Consider the following 17,531-nt stretch of genomic DNA (forward strand, 5'->3'; position numbering starts at 1 on the left):
TTTCTCACGTCTATAAATTCATCCTCTCAAAATACGTCATATAATCTCCGAAAAATTTTCAGAAATTTTTTTAAAATTTCGTTAAAATTATTCATCTATTAAATTTTATTATTTTATTATTAATTTGTTACGGTATTTACATTAAATTTTAAGATTAGTGTTTATGTTATGCGATTTTATTTGTAATATGTTCAAAACTGTAATAACAATTCGATGGAAACTTCCAGATTTACTTGGAAATCAATGTCAATTTTAAAATATTCCTTCAAATTAGAGTTTATATAATGTATGAAAGAGGGTTATACCAAATTATATTGGGATATCAGCTATAACATTTTTGAATGGTTGCAACAATTTATTGATTGATACGTTTTTTCAAAAAGAATGATCGAAAAATGACCTGTTTCAGATAAAAGAAAGAAGACAGATTGGCAATAAAACATGGTATTGCACACCCTTACAACCCTTCACTGAGCCAAGAACTTGATTTTCAAATTTTAGTTTTTTCTTTTTTTTAAGGGAAAAAAATAGGAAAAGGAGTTCATTGTAGTACGAAATTTAAATCAAGCCGCTGATTGATAGATTCTATCAATTGAAGGTCAAGAAAATAAAACTCAGTAAAAGTGAAGCCGTTAATATTTTGACGGGCAATTATAAGGAGGACGAGGTTGAGTAATTAAAATATGGGGCATAAGAGACTGAAAACGGTAGAGAAGGAATCTAGCAACACTGAACAACTGTAGCAGGCAGATATTCTGCCTGAGCTGCTGCAGGAGGTTGTATGTTAGCAGAAGCATCGTGACAAGTTTCACATATGGAACAGTTGGCACAGAGAGCAGGTGGAGAAACATATTCCCAAACCTCGAGAGCATGGCTAATGTTGACGAAAAACCAGAGTCTGAACAGAATTAGAAAACAGCAGATCTGCTTCCCATCCATGGCAAAGCAGTAGCAGCAACAAGTGCAGTAGTGAGTAGCATTCACGTTGGATGAACGATGCAGACGGTTTAAGTACAATTGCAACACTTTCCAACTTCATGTGCAATGGTGCAGCATTTTGTGCGTATCCTTACACATGCATTATGTCACACGGAATAACATCTGTCAAATAGACCTTTTATCTCTATAGAAAATAAAACAAATCATAAATTTTGAGGACGACGGATATCAATTCTTTCCTCTTCTCGCAGAAAAAACTGTGCATTCATACAGTGCAAACGAAGTCAAACTAAAGTTGGAAACGATCACATGGACAAGATTTATCCTCTCGAAACCTTCTCACGACCATTGCAATTTCTTTGATGTTCTATCGCCCAGTCTGTTCGAACTCAATCTTTTGGGCCACCTCCATCGACTGTAATTGCACCACCACTTTGGACGTCAACTAGGCGTGGCTTTTTGGATATGCTACCAGCTTGTTCTACATCTTTTTCCCCTTCGTTCTCACTTCTTCGTGCTATCGAAGTAGATAAAGTTTCATCATAGTATGCAACATCAGTTTGATCTTGAGCTTCCAAGTCACCCATTTTTCTTTGAGGAATTACCTGAAAGAATGCTTCTTTCCAATCTCTTGTTTCCATGAATTTGAGTAGTATCTCAAACACTTGGTTAACTGTAAGTACCTGCCAGAAAAAGATTTATAAGTAGAAACCATGTCCTAACTGTTATTGCTGTGATCGACGAAGGTGAAGATCAGATCATGATTTCATCTTAACATCCAGAAACCAATGATGAATAGTTAGAACACCCTCACATAATAAATAATAAAGATAATGCCGGATAAATGCATAAATTAATACCTGGGAGCTCGACATCTTCAAGTAATTCCCAATAGGCAACTTTGCAGAATTAATTCCTTGATCATTTGCTTTATTCATAGTTATCCCTTTCCAGCGATTTCGGTCAACTAACCCCCCTATGATATAGATTTTTTTTGGATCAATCTCCTCTAAAATAGTTTCTGAATCAGCTGTTAGATACACAATATTTTCCTTGTGCTCTTGAAAGACCTCAATATAAGATCTATTCTCCTTCTCGATGATCCATTTGTCATAACCTGGAATCCTTTGCAAGCTAGTGTCTATCTCTCCTTGGCACCCGGTCAACCAGAGATGTGCTGGCGATGCACACCTCCCGTTTACTGCATAACAATACATAATCTGTAACTTTCATTAGGTCAGGAATTGAAACCTAATGAACTTTTATAGTCAAAGGAACTGGAATAGCAAAGCGTGGAGATTAGAAGATATGGGAAGGCAATGTAGCTGCAAAGAGAATAAAAATGCTCAATGAATCATAATAATTTCCGTATAGTGTTTCTTTTGAATATTTAATAACCCACAATATTGTCTCCCTATAAAAACACTATAAAACCGGCAAGCGACCATTAAAAATAACAGGCCACCAAACTATATCGCATAGTAAAAATTGTTTTCGGCCAAGAAGTCTGCCAGTTATCCTTTTAACAATGTAGTCCTTGATCCGGTGTTCATTTTGTGATAGCTAACTTTGAGTACGAAGTTACAAGTTTTGTTGTGAACAGCCTCTATTTCTTTTTCCTAACCTGATTTACAGTAAATAATGGCACCATAATGCCTCAGGATTCATGTAATTGTATGATAGCATGCAAAGAAAATTGGATCCAAAGCCAGGATATTGCATGAAAGTAGGGCCTCCTAGAGAATCTCAAACAGAGCCAATTGTAAGTTTAACTAAAAATTTCTAGTATACTATAGATAATCAACATCTTTATATTTGATATTGAGGTGTAGGTATTCATTCTGAACTACTAAGCAAAATGCAAGTTGGATTTTGAATTTTAAGATCATCCTTAAAATAAGGATAACTAAAGTATGTTCTCAGTATTTATAACGCCAAGATTAGTGTGGTATTAGAGCATTTCAATCTAGTGGCTAAACTTATCCAAATTAGCAAGTCAGTTTCTTGTTATAAATGATCATCATATGTTGTATTAGAGCAAAATTTGTCTATAATTGCTAAAGTGATTCAGTTGAGATATTAAAGTGATGCAATACAAACAAGGAACAAAATCCATTAGAGATCTGATACTAATGCCACATAGAAGCAAATAAAACTCACACAAATCTAGTACAGCATGATGCAACGTCAAAAATAAATTGTTTGATAAATAGAAAACAAGCACGCACATGTACAGGAATATTATTATCCAAAGGAATATCAACATGAAAAAATAAGGGTATTGATAAAACTTCAAATATATTTCCTCTAAACAAACTGTTGAAACAAAAATCACCTAAATTAATTAATTCACCTAAATAAAAGAAATACCAAAATAAACTTATACTAAGTATGAATCTAAAATTCAATTCTTAGTTTGCATTAACTACCCACCAACGAAAACACTTGTTTTTCTTTTTATTCTTGAAGAATTAAAGGCTTAGTTTATTCTCTTCGTTTTTGTCACCGTTCAAATGAATAAGAAAACTTGTAACTGATCACACGCCAAGAATAATGTCTAAATCTCTACAAGTATCAAGGATGTGAAACAAAAATGCTAAGGTTGAATTTGTTGATATTAAAATTGAAGTGTGATCAGTGAAAGGGTCAACATAAAAAATCAGAGACTTGAACCTATTGTGACTAAATTAGAATATCCTTAAATTATAAAAGTAAATATTTGAATAAATTGGCAAAAGTTAAATAAGCATCTAGAATCAATTTTTCTCACTTTATGGCTAAATAAATTGGACATAAAGACTTCTAAAATAGTTAAAAGGCTATGAATACAAGAGCACAGTCTATCATATCTATTATCGCTAGTACTTTATAATAGCAAAACAAATTGTTTTCTAATGTTGCATATGCCTCTAGTGTCAACTCTCCACTATAGCAGCACAGAGTAGACTAGAAAACTAACTCTATAGGCTAATGAGTGTTAAAGTCATGAATAATTACAAAGAAACTCTTAATAATAAAAGCTTTAATTAATTTTCTAATTTGCTTGTGACCCATTAATTTTCTAGGGTTGTGTTAGATTGTCAACCAGCATTAAAACTATGATAAATGTTCAATAAATTGATCCATTAAAATATTGTGTTAATGTTAGGTTGTTCCCCAGAAGGAACACATTGCAAGTCTAACTGTGATGTCTCAACAAGAACCGCTACATTTCTAGAACTCGGGTTGCCAGGTCTGATTGTAACGTATATCGACAAGGACCACTACATCTCCATGAAAACTTGGGTGTAGTGTTAAATAGGCAAGAGTTCTCATACCATAAGTTGAAAAAGAATAAATATGATAGAAAAATTAATAATCTAAAATTTAGAACATGGAACATAGGAACCCTATGGTAAATCAATGGAAATAATAGATATGATGATTAGGAGAAGAATTAATATTTTGTATGTAAAGAGACAAAATGGGCAGACAAGAAGATAAAGATGATAGAAAACTCAAATTTTAAGTTATGGTACACAGGAAAGAGTAAAACATGAAATGGAGTGAGTATTGTTGTTTATTGTTGTAGATAGTTCGTTAAAGGATGAAGTTGTAGTAGTTAGAAAAAAGGATAAAATTATAATCCTTAAAATAATAGTGACGAAAGAAATTATAAACATAATTAGCGTATATGCACCACAAGTAGGATAGATGAAGCTACCAAATCAAAGTTTTGGACAACTTTAATGAAGTACTACAAAACATTCCGCCAAATGAAATAATTCTAATAGGAGGTGATCTAAATGAACATGTCGAAATGAAAAATGAGGAATATAAGAGGATACTTGGGGGTTATGGATTTGGAATGAGAAATGAAAAAGGAAAAATTATATTAAATTTTGCAATAACATATGATCTTATATTATTTAATACGTTTTTTAAGAAAAAAGAAGAATACTTAATCACGTTCAAAAGTGGGAATAATAAATCACAAATCGACTTTCTTACGATTAGAAAGAAGGATAAAAAGATTTGTAAAGATTGCAATATCATCCCTAGGTTAGTAGTGTTGAAAATATGCCTCAAACATAGTATCAATAGAAAGAAAATATATACGAATCCTAGAATTAAGTGGTGGAAGTTAAAGGATAAGAAGCAAAATATATTTAAGAAGATGATAGAAGTACAAACATTAAGCGAAATATACGGTGACTTTAATATGACATGAGATAAGATAGTATCAAAGTTGAAAATAGTAACTAAAAGTGTACTGAGTGAGTTAAAGAGATATACACCACTAAGTAAGAAATCTTTGTGATAGAATGAGAAAGTATAAGAAAAAATGAAGAACGAACAGTTTATAAGGAATTATATATTTGTAAGAATGAGAAAAATTTTAAAAAATATACAATAACTAAGGAAAAAACTAAAAAAGTAGTGAATAATATATCAAAAATTGGATACAAAAGAATTAAAAAAAGACATTTATAGAATAACTAAAATTAGAGAAAGGAAGACAAGAGATCTTATCCAAATAAAATGCATTAAAGATGAATAGGATGGGCACAGCACAGTTAGAAGAGGTCAAGAGGTTCATCTCTTATTGGCAAGCTTAACAAGCCTTTAGGTATTTTCAATGATTAAACATGCTAAAGAATGGGATGGGCTCTACTATCTTGAAACGTTAGATTATTCCTCAACTCAAAAAAGGTGTCAATGTAATTATTATGTCGAAAAATGTTACTTTTGATGAACAAGCATCTTACTTCACCACATCTTATCTTCGGGGGAGAATTCCACACCTTTATAATCCAATACAACATAATCAAGCAAAGATACATTGGAAAAACAAAACAGAGGGTTGATTGTACCTCTTATATATATATATATATATACAAATAATTTGCAAATAAGTGTTAAGTAACTATCCAGGCTAGGAATGATAAATAATTTTTCACGAAGTTAAGAGGGAGTGTGGGAAGACATACAATCATGTATATCCCTAAAATTAGGCTAAAAATATTCCTTAAATCATGGGATCGTAATTTTATAAATTATTGAAAAAGTTTATTTTAACTCCACCGATGGCGAACCAGTCATGATCGGTTCCAAGCCCAGATAAAGGAGGAGGGTTGTCAGTCAGCGTTAAAACTATGACAAATGTTCAATGAATAGATCCATTAAACTATTGTGCTAATGGTAGATTATTTCCCGGAAGGAACGAGTTACAAACTCCGACTGTAACGTCCCGGTAAGGATCGCTGTATCTCCCAAACTCGGGTGTAGTGCTACATATGCAAAAGTTCGCGTTACAAAGTTCAACTGTAACATATCGACAAGAACCGTTACATCTCCATGAGAACTTGGGTATAGTATTAAATAGGCAAGAGCTCTCACACCATAAATTAGAAAAGAATAAATATGATAGGAAAACTAAATAATCTAAGGTGGCGTTTGGTTCACTCCTAAGAATCGGAATGGGAATTGGGTATGAACTTAGATAACATTTTTAAAAATAATATTTGGTTAGTTCAATATTTTCAATCGGAATGAACCTAAATTTTTTTTTTATCCTCAGAGGAAAATAAGAGAAAAAATTAAATATGAGAGAAAGTTGAATGTGAGAGAAAAATATAATGAGAGAAAAGTGTAATGAGAGAGAGTGTGATGAGAAAGAAATGAAGAGAGGGAAAGGGTGGTGAGAGAAAATGAGGAGAGTGTGTGTGATAGGAGAGATTGAGAAGAGAAAGTATAATGAAAGAGAAAGTATGATGGGAAAAAATTAAGAGAGGGAAAGTGTGACGAGAAAAAATGAGGAGAGATTGAGAAAAAAGAAAGTATGATGAGAGAGAAAGTGTGCTAAGAGAGAAAGTGTGATGGGAAAAATAAAGAGAGGGAAAATATGATGAGAGAAAAAGAGGAGAGAGAATGTGATGGGAGAGAATAAAAGATAGAAAGTGTGATGACAAAAATGAGAAGTGTGTAATGGGTGAAAAAGTGTGATGGAAGAGAATGAAGAGAGAGAAAATAAGTAGAGAGAGTGTGCGATGGAAGAGAATAAAGAGAGAAAATAATAGAGAATGTATGATGAGAGAGAATGAGGAGAGAGAAAATATGATGAGAAAGTGATAAAAGAGAAATTACGATGAGAGAGAATAAGGAGAGAGAAAATGAAATGAAAGAAAAATTGAACAAATATATTAAGAGTATTTTTGTCAAAAACTTAATTTTTATTCTCATTCCTATCAAAACCCAAGGGAAGAGGTAGGTTTCATCAATGCCCAAGTTTTCGAATTTTATTCCAAAATATTGATTCCATTCCTATTAACCAAACATAAGATTTGGGAATGAATTCATTCCCTCATTCCTAAACCCCTAAACCAAATGTCACCTAAGATTTAAAACATGAAATATATGAACCCTCATTGGTAAATCAATAGAGATAGTAGATACAATGATTAGGAGTAGGTAAAAGTACAAGTATTAAGTGCAATATACGATGACTTTAATACGACATGAGATAAGATGGTATCAAAGTTAAAAATAGTAGTTAATGATGTACTCGGTGAGTCAAAAGGACATGCACCACTAAGTAAGAAATCTTGGTGGTGGAATGAGAAAATATAAGACAGAGTGAAAGAAAAACGAATAGCTTTTAAAGAATTATATATTTGTAAGAACGAGGAAAACTTAAAAAAATATACAATAACCAAGAAAAAGACTAAGAAAATAATAAATGAAGCAAAAAATAAAACTTTTGAATGATTATATCAAAATTTAGATACAAAAGAAGGGAAAAGAAACATTTATAGAATAACTAAAGTGAGAGAAAGGAAGACAAGAGATCTTATATAAATAAAATATGTTAAAGATGAATGTAAGTAATATGGTAACTAAGTAAACGATGGAGAAATAAAAGAGACAGTGAAAGAGGTATTTTCATCAACTTTTAAATAAAGGTTTAAGTGATCACCTTAACTTAAGTAATTTAAGCAGGTCAAAAAAAAAAATAGAAATTTATATTTTTATCATAGAATTAAAACTTCAAAAGTACAACAAATTTTAAATAGGATGCATAATGGAAAAGTCGTTGGACCAGATAATATTACGATAAAGATATGAAAGTGCCTAAGGAAACAAGGTATTGAATAGCTTACAAATTATTTAACATGATATTGAAAACAAAAAAAATATATATCTTATCAATGGAGGGTAAATACTCTAATTATTTTATATAAGAACAAGGGAGACATACAAAATTATACAAACTATAGGAGTATTAAACTAATGAGTCGTACCATAAAAGTTTGGGAAAAAATAATAGAAAAAAGATTAAGGTAGGAGAACACGGTGACCGAAAATCAATTTGGGTTCATACCTGAAAGGTCAACAATAGAAGTTATACATCTTCTTAGACAACTAATTGAAAATATTGGAAGCAAAAATAAGATTTACACATGTATTTATTAACTTAGTAAAAACTTATGATAGAGTGTAAGAGAACTTGTATGGAGAATTCTAGATCAGAGAAGTGTTAGCATAATATATATTAAACTAATTAAGGATATGTACGAGGATATAACGACCAGAGTAAAGACTTTAGGCGAAATAACTGAAGTATTTCCAATAAATATAGGACTACATTAAGGATAAGTCCCTATCTTTTTACACTAATTATAGAAGTACTCACTGCACACATTCAAGACATTGTACTGAGGTGCTCGCAGATGATATTATTTTAGTAGATGAAACACGTGAAGAGTAAATGCCAAACTAGACTCTTGCGAAAAATACTAGAGGGAAAAATTTTAAACATAGTAGAATAAAGATAAAATATATGGAATTTAAGTTTAGCAATATTAGACGTAATGAGACAATTGTTATGATAAGATGACGAGTTGCTCGGAACCGAGAGATTTTAATATTTAGGATCATTTTTATAAAACGATGAAAGGATTGAGAGAAATGTCTTATATAGAATACAAATAGCATGGTTGAAATGGAAAAAAATGTTGAGTATTTTATGTGATCGTAAAATACCTCTAAAATATAAAGAAAAGTTCTACAAAACCGCAGTTAGACCTGCTATGTTATATAGAGTTGAATGTTGGGCTATGATTCGAGCACATGAGCAAAGGATGAGAGTTGCAGAGATGAGAATGTTATGGTGGATGTGTGGACATACGAGGATAGACAGAAATGAGAACATTAGAGAGAGAGTCGGAGTTGTATCTATTGAGAAAAAACTCTGAGACACGTTTAAGATGATATGGGTATGTATTTAGATGACAAATAAATGTTCAAGTTAAGCGATGTGAAACTATAACAAACACGCATATCAAACGAGGAAGAGAAAGACCCAAAAAGACTTGGTTAGCAATAATAAAACAAGATAAAATTTATGTAAGTATAGACAATGATATAGTAGGATATAGAGCTCAATGACGTAAAAGAATCCATATAGTTGACACCACCTAGTGGAATAGGCTTGATTGTTGTTGTTTATAACCTATTAATTTTCCAATGTGGTCAAATTAATAGGCTCTACTAAATTCATATCTTCTTATGTTGAGTCATCATAGTTCCTCCAAAATAAAGTATTGTGACTTATTTGTGCTATAGTTTATGGGCATCTTCTAAAGGGTCTAGGGAATAAAGTGTTTCAATTGTCGACTTGTTAGAAAATAAAGTGTTTTAATTCTAGCTTAAGTCGATTCAATAGCAAACAATCAACTAAAGTTATCTTACTCGATAGTTGAGTCAACTAGTTTATAATTTGAATTTGAAATCAATAAAAAAAAGGTCATTTGACTTTGTCTTTGCAAGATAAAATTTGTGACAGAGGATATGAGTCGACTAGAGGCACCTGAAGTTGATTGGAATCTCATTAAAGAATTATCTGAGTCAATTGATAAAACAGGCAGTTGAACAATGACATACTCAATCACGAAGCTATCCCATCAAGTCAAAGTAAGGATTTCACTAATCACTCAGTAGGATTTCACTACTCAATAGTCAAAGGCTATCTAGTAGAGTTAACTGGAAGGTGTTTGAGTCAACTAATGACACAACAATCAATTGATTGTGAAACGGTCACTATGGATAGGGTTCCCGGATTGGTGGAACCTGTCTAAGACAATCGAGTTGACTACTAGTTCGTTGCTCTATAAATAGCAAGTAAAGCAACTTTGAAGAGATTATTAATCGTGTTTACTACTCACTTCAACACGCCCATTATTGTCATTCTACTATTATGGAGAGTTGCATTTAATTCGAAAGAAGAGTTTTTTCTATCAAATCTGTTTATTTTATTTTCTCTCTTGTACTTCATTCTATATCCTATAAAAGAGATCTATTTCTTTACGAAGAGATTTATCCACCTCTAGAAAGCATAAATCATTTCAATTAGTGGTTTTGTGGAGTAACTCGCCTAATGAGTCGAGCCATTAGTAGTAGAGTAATAACCCAAGGCTTTCAGACCACGTAAAATATTTATGTTAACTTTGCATTCATTATATATTTTTGCGCTATATTATTTCTAATATATGACTCAACTTTCATAAGTTAGATATTGATTTAGTCAACATGATCCTTACACCGCCTAAGTGGATATGATAACGCATAAGCTTATGCGGTTCTATAAGTGGCTTAATAGAGATTTTTAAAACAATAACAAGGAGGATGTCAAACCTTAAATAGGGGAAATTGTGACATCGTCACACAATAAACTCACAATAGAATTGTAGCTTATAAAAGAATTAATTTCTATCTAAGGTTTCAAAAAAGTATATATAGGCAACAACAATATGTAATAGACAAACAACATCATATATATGCGTGTAGTAACATACTGTTAGAATTAAAAATATATATTAATAAAAATAACTAATTTACATTGAATAAAGTACATTTTTTAAAACCCATATTATACTTTCACATAGAAAATAATATATGTTCATTATACAATAAAACCCCAAGAAATATAACAATCAATATTAATGTGTGGTCACTTAATTATCCCCTTCAAATCCTATTTAGAAGCAATATATACTATCCAAGCAAGGACTTCTTAGAAAACTTTTTTTTTCTACTTAAGCATTTTGAACTAGTGCATCATGTTTATCAAATTAATTGATTAGCTCTCTCATTTAGATTGGGTTATTACATCTTTACTCGTGCAAATAGGCTAATAGCCAAAAGACATAAAGCTCTTTAAGCTAATTATTGATGCATTCCCCAAATCAAACAAATTTCATTTCTTCATCTCTTCTTTAAAACCCATATCATGCTTCCTCTCTTCTTAATAACCTTGTATATATAGGAGCCATATCAAAATGATTGTATCCATGTTTACTATTACTAAAATACTGTAATCCTTTAGCGTTGCCTAATCATTCTTACAAAGGTACCTTATTTGCAACACTAGTAAAATCAGTTGTCATGAGTATCTCATCCATGAACTAAAAGAAAGTCAGCTGGAAGTGTCTCATAATTTAGTTGTCTTCCAGCTCTCTTCTACAAGGATGTGATATATGTTTGAAGATTAGACGGATAACTAAGTGGTGGTTTATCTCAGTTTGAACGTTTCCAATCAGGTTTATAGTCAAAGCATACTTATACCACTCCTATGAGTATGAGTGGTTGTGATGAATAACATGAAATTGTGAGCTTTACACAATCAACTAGATCATATAGATGTTCCTTCAACACAATATAGATCATTGAGAGAATTTCAAATGGTTGATCAGAGTGCAAAATGCAAGATCTTTCAAAAAAACATTGCCAATTGAAAAGCGCACTCAAGGAATGATCTTTCTCCAGGCAAGCTGCTGAAATGAATGATGTTTTCAATTTCAAATCATCTTAGATGTAATTGTTTTAACTTTAGAAGCATTGTTCATAACCACATACTTACAAACTTATATTTTGATAGGATCACTTGCACCGTATCATCTAACTTTTGATGTGAGTGAAAACTGAGAACTGATTTTCATCTTTTTTTTTGTGTGTACAACTATAACCTTACCGAAAAAAGCTTTCTACCATCAGCCGCTGAAAAGAATCTAGTACTAAGCAGACTGTCAAGACTGGAGCAAAGTGTTTGTGGCAATCACACAACTACTTCGTGCATTAAACCTTAATTAAATCGAAATTGGAAGACAAGAACGAATAATTGGCACCTGTTGTACGAGGCTATGGAGCTCATTAGGCTTCATGAGGTCAGCGAACTCCAGGTCAAGCACTACCTTGATACCCAACTCTGCGGCCCGCTTCAGCCGCTCGGCTCGCAATTCGCGATCCTCCGCCCGCCGCTCCACCCGCTCTCTCCGCGTCTCCCGCCGCTCCCCGATCAGCCTCTCTCGCTCCTCCTCGGTGACAGACGCCAGTTTCTCTTCCCACTCCTGGCGTCTCCGCTCTACGCCCTGCCGGCGGCGATCCTTCTCCGCCTTTTTTCGTTCAGCCTTCCGTGCCTCTAGCCGCTGCTGCTTCGCCTGTTTCTTTCGAGCTCTCTTGGAGAGGACCGGGACAGAATCAGAATCCGGCACAATGGAAGCGGGCGCCGGGATCTGCCCTTCGGTTCCGGCTTCGTCCATGTTGGAAGGCCGGGACTAGGGTTTTGAATCAAAGCCGGGTTATTGTCGTTGATAATTCAGTACAGGAATGGTAATAGACCGGACCGCGGACAAGGACCGGACTCGGCCTAGGCCCATAAACCACATCAACTGATAGTGACCTAGTTTCCGTAAAAAAAAACAATTAACTCCCGTTCATTTTTTTTTCGTTTTGAACATTGGTCGGTTAACCGACCATTCTAGCCATTGAGATGGAGAGGTTTTTTATATATTTTTTTTAACAATTAAAAATATTTGACTATTTAATGGTTACGATTTAGTATCTATTATTTTCTAAACTCTATAAATAGAAAGCTTCTTTCATTATTTTCATAATCATCTTTTCTACTCTCATTCTTAATTCTACGATCTCTACCCACTTTCAATTTCAATTTTATAGGTTTTCAACTTCCACTTTTGACTATAATGGAAGGAGACTAAGGAGATTCATCATCTCGGTCTCGGAAAGATAAAAAAATAGTGAATCCGAATGAGCAGCTCAATATTCAATACATCAATAATGAGACCGAGCAACTTCTAATATTCGAAATGTAAGGAAGTATTGATTCAATTACTTTTAAGGTTCGAGATGTTACTCCTTTAAAATCTTCTATTTTACCTAAACATTTTGTGAAAGTCATTCTTCTGTCGAGAGAATTACATACATAATGTATACATTGCAATGTTTCCTGCAAATTCTAAGTCAGTGATGGCTGAGTTATTGAAATGACATGTAGAAGTAAAGCACCCGATAGAATATGGAATTAATTGTTCTCAAACACAATTATCCAGATTTTTTACTAGTGAAAGTATGAATTCTGATTTATTTTTATATTCCAATAATAAATTAAGAAAATCATTAGCTAAATTTCTTTCCATATAACATCTTTTATTTAATTTTTGTTGGTGCAATCAATTAATGGAATCTAATCAGATCAAGATTGACTGTACAACTATCAAAGGTGAGAAATCTATCGAGTGACTACAAGTTCAGGCAGATCATGATAATTAATTGTCTTGCAAGGGTGAGAAGTCTACCCAGTGATTGATAAGTCCAAGTAGGTCAAGATGATCAGATATCTAGCAAATGTGAGTAGTCTACCGAGTGATTAAAAAGTCCAAGCAAGCTAAGGGCAACCAAATGTTTGGCAAGAGGAAAACCCTAGGGGAGTGAACTCTAGGTAATGAGAAGTTTTGGATAAGTGAACTCCAAGCAAAGGGAAACCCCAAGGGGAGTAACTCCTAGGTAGTAAAAAGTCTTAGAGCAATGAACTCCAAGCAAGTATGACCAACGGATTTTGGTAAATTAGTATTGCAGAAAAAGTCTTAGTGAATCAAGATGATCAAACACTAAGCAGAAAAAGTCTAAACAGGTCTAGAGGATCAAATGTTTGGTGGGTAAGTTGATGTAAGCTCCTTGAGCGAAGTGGTGAGGTCATGTCCTAGGTGGGACAAACCTTATGTGTTGATCGACTAAAGAAATCACGGAGATTTCTAAGTCAAGATCAAGACAGTATCATTTATTTATAATACTCATGGATATTATTATCTACTATCTAACTTTATTTTGTAAGATCATTACTTGTATTATTTCTGTGTTAATTTTGGTTTGCAGATAAGTAAAGTTTTCATAGACTGAGGGGTTCAATCAACTGAATAGGGAGATTTAGTCGACTCATTCAGGTAGATAAGCATAAAGAGATTTGGATCGCTGCAAAGAAGGGAAACACTAATCAGTCGACTAATTAATGGGATCAGTCGATTGAACCCAATTTTGGAAGAGATTGTGGATATGATCGGATGGTTGAAGGGAAGAAAACCCCGAGGACTAGTTGATGTGTGTAGATTATATATGTTTTTATACATTGTTTGATGCATATTCACTTGAATTTCTTTATTATGATTTATGTTATCACACTCCACTTTTATCAATATGATTATTTGTTTTGTTTGAAAATATACTTTTGGCTTGTTTTCATTGTCAGAATGTATTTTAGAGCGAAAACGGAGCAAAAATGCACATGGAGCAGCTTTGGACGAAAATCAACAAAATATGGGCATACCCTTTACACGACCGTGTTTTACACTAACATGGCTATGCCTCATAAGGCACAGTCGTGTCTCCTAGGAGTTCCCAGAGCCTAGTTCTAGTAGCTCCAATGGGCAGGTCGTGCCTCGAGACATTGTCATGTATTGCTCCAACCAGAAAAATGCCAAGGTCATACCACGAGCCACGACCATGCTTTAAATTCGAGTGTTTAAAGGGTCGGTCGTGCCCCATAGGCTCGGTCGTGCCTCACTCTCTAGATCATCCCACGCCCCCGCTAATGTGTCTATTTATATAGGTATTTTAATATGTTCTGATGCATTTTTTGACCTCCATTGCGTGCAAATATTTCATGATTTCATCCCTTTCTGCTTCATGTCAATATGTTTCTATGTTGGGTTACTGCTCTTGTACATATCTTATGTTAGGGGTAGAATGGAGCGAAAAATAAAGATTAAAGACCAAGTTGGGAGTTTCTAGCACTGAGTACGGGTGCATATACCCAACGACATAACCAATGCTCAACTTCCAGCATCGAACATGGGCTGTTGTGCCCAGCGACGCAACTCATGTTCAGCTCAGCTTCTAATCTAGAGAGTTCGTGCCCAGCTGCACGGGTTGTGCTCAACCACCAACAGCGAGCACGGGTGCTCGTGCCCAACAACATGTCCCGTGCTCAGCCACGCTCTATCGCAACATCACTCGACATGAGCGTTCATGCCGCCATGGCATGACCCGTGTTAGGCTTCCACTCCAGCCACTATTTAAGGAGATCCCTCCATTTAGAAAGGGGATCTCGATTTAGGGCCTCTCAAGGGCCCCAAGAGGGCTTCAAAGACGATCTAAAGGGGGAATCGATGCCATGAGCGCTTGAATTGAATATCAGGAGCATCCTAAGAGCAAATCTTGCAACGAGACTAAGCTTTCTTTGCTTTGTTTTTGAATTCTTGTTTTAGATCTAATTTTTAAATGAATCAAAGCATATTTTCTGGTTATAACTCCATGTGTATGGAGTGGTTTCTGAATTCTAGGACTAGGGATAAACCCTTTGTTATGTAATCACTTTTGATTTAATCTATGAATAGATTTTAGTTCTTATTCAGTGATATGTGTAGAATTAGTGCGGACGAGAGGAGGGGTGAATCTCGACTTGTCACTTTCTTTTTTATTTTGTTTGTTCTTTCTATCAAAGTCATTAGTAGCAGCGGAATATAAAATAAAGTATGAGAAAAATAATACTTACGGAATTTTCTTGGTTCCCAATCCCCCAGGGTCAGTACGTCCAAGGCCTACGCACTCAAGGGCAAGTCCACTAGTGGTCTCCTTTCCAGAGGCAGAGAAACTCATCTTACAATTTATCAAATACAAGCATAAAAGAATGATAAAGTAAATACAGCTTGTAATAAAATAAATACAAACAAAAACTTTGCTGAGCCGATCTGGAAGTCTTGAGCACAGCGCACCCTTCCTAGAGCTTCCCCGGTAGCAAAGCTTCTCATCATAGCCTTCCTTTTGAGCACATGGAAAGTAGTAGAAGAAGCGATATGTTGAACGTAGAGCGTTCATCTCCTTTTATTGAGTTGGATCAGATCCTTATCTAGATGAATTTTTATCTGGATGAAGTTATATCCAGATGAAGCATATCTAGATCAAGCCTTATCTTTATCCACATCATCTGACTTATCCTCATCCAAATCATAAAGACAAACCAGATCTTTTACCATATCATCTTCCATATCAACATTTCACAACTCAGCGATTTGAATCAAGCCTAGTTGGTCTACCAAACTGCTGATTCTGTCTATTGAATCAGTTTGGGTCCGGTTTGACTCGAGTCAAGTTTAGTTCATCCATTTGTATTTGTCTTCTCTTTGTTTTGCTTCCAGCTCTAGGTTCCTATAGAACAACCAAACATTCACAAACAAGTAATCTTAACCTTAATCCTATAAGTCTACTTGACCTACTAGGCTTACCTTTTGCTTAGAGGTCCCTCCTCCAAATCTACCATCTAAGGGTCAATCCTTTAGGATCAAGCCGCACTCTTATAAGTCTACCTGACCTACTAGGCTTACCTTTTGCTTAGAGGTTCCTCCTCCAAGTCTACCACCTAAGGGTCAATTTCTTAGGATCAAGCCGCACTCCTATAAGTCTACTCGACCTACTAGGCTTCATGCTTGAATTGTATTCAAGACTTTACCATCGCCTAGGGTTACCTCCCCCTAGGATTTCCACTGCCTAGCTTCACTCACCAGGACTTCCACCACCTAGGGTTACCTCCTCCTAGAATTTCCACTGTCTAGCTTCACTCACCAAGACTTCCACCACCTAGGGTTACCTCTCCCTAGAATTTTCATTACCTAGCTTCACTCATCAGGATTTCCACCACCTGGGGTTACCTCCCTTTAGGATTTCTACTGCCTAGCTTCACTCACTATGACTTACCCTTACCTAACTAAGTTAAGACTTTTGTTAATCATCTAGTGTAATATACCAAAAATATGGCTAAGGATTTAAAATAATTAATGATTAATATAATTAAATTATTTTAAGGGAAATAAACACATGTTAGTGGATAATATATCAGGAAATAAGATTTTATGAATTTATAGAATTTTATAAATGTTTTTTAGATTTTAAAGAAAACATTTTAGATTTTATGGGGTAAAAAGAAAAGTCTGTTTTAAAAACTCATTTAATTTGGGAGTTGATTAAATATAAACATAGGTTTTCAATTATCAAACCCTAAGTTCATTTTGCCCCATCTTCACGCGACTCATCCATACGCGCGGCGGACGCACGACTCATCGCCGCCACCGCGCTAACCGTTGCCCGCCAGTTTCCTCAAATGCCTACGACGGACTTGAAGGCTAGCCGCGACCTTCTTCTCCCACACGCCGTGTGACAGACAGCTTCTAAGCCGCTATCCGGTCCAGACGCCACCTGCTTCTTGT

At 34.4% G+C, this 17,531-nt stretch overlaps 1 protein-coding gene across 2 annotated transcripts; it reads right to left on the reverse strand.

The window, feature by feature from the left end:
* Positions 1 to 1,149: 1,149 nt before the first annotated feature.
* LOC121984385 (tRNA (guanine(9)-N1)-methyltransferase-like) lies at positions 1,150 to 12,560 on the reverse strand. 2 transcript variants are annotated; one of them, XM_042537300.1, is made up of 4 exons: positions 12,102 to 12,560; positions 1,800 to 2,159; positions 1,545 to 1,622; positions 1,150 to 1,456 (listed from the first exon to the last, which is right to left on the reverse strand). In XM_042537300.1, the coding sequence occupies exons 1-4, from the start codon at positions 12,513 to 12,515 to the stop codon at positions 1,421 to 1,423; spliced, it is 888 nt and encodes a 295-aa protein (XP_042393234.1). In that variant the 5' UTR covers positions 12,516 to 12,560; the 3' UTR covers positions 1,150 to 1,420. The 2 variants fall into 2 exon arrangements, with proteins under 2 accessions (XP_042393234.1, XP_042393233.1); XM_042537299.1 differs by having other exon boundaries at positions 1,150 to 1,622.
* Positions 12,561 to 17,531: the final 4,971 nt, after the last annotated feature.

This window comes from Zingiber officinale, chromosome 5B (genome assembly GCF_018446385.1).
Source record: "Zingiber officinale cultivar Zhangliang chromosome 5B, Zo_v1.1, whole genome shotgun sequence".
Classification (NCBI taxonomy): Eukaryota; Viridiplantae; Streptophyta; class Magnoliopsida; order Zingiberales; family Zingiberaceae; genus Zingiber; species Zingiber officinale.

Excerpts from the sequence above, each read along its gene's own strand:
- LOC121984385 (XM_042537299.1), bottom strand. The coding sequence starts at position 12,515 with ATGGACGAAGCCGGAACCGAAGGGCAGATCCCGGCGCCCGCTTCCATT. Across the intron at positions 2,160-12,101 it reads TCCATAGCCTCGTACAACAG|ATTATGTATTGTTATGCAGT; the intron begins GTGCCAATTATT and ends TGAAAGTTACAG. Across the intron at positions 1,623-1,799 it reads TGAAGATGTCGAGCTCCCAG|GTACTTACAGTTAACCAAGT; the intron begins GTATTAATTTAT and ends TTTTTCTGGCAG.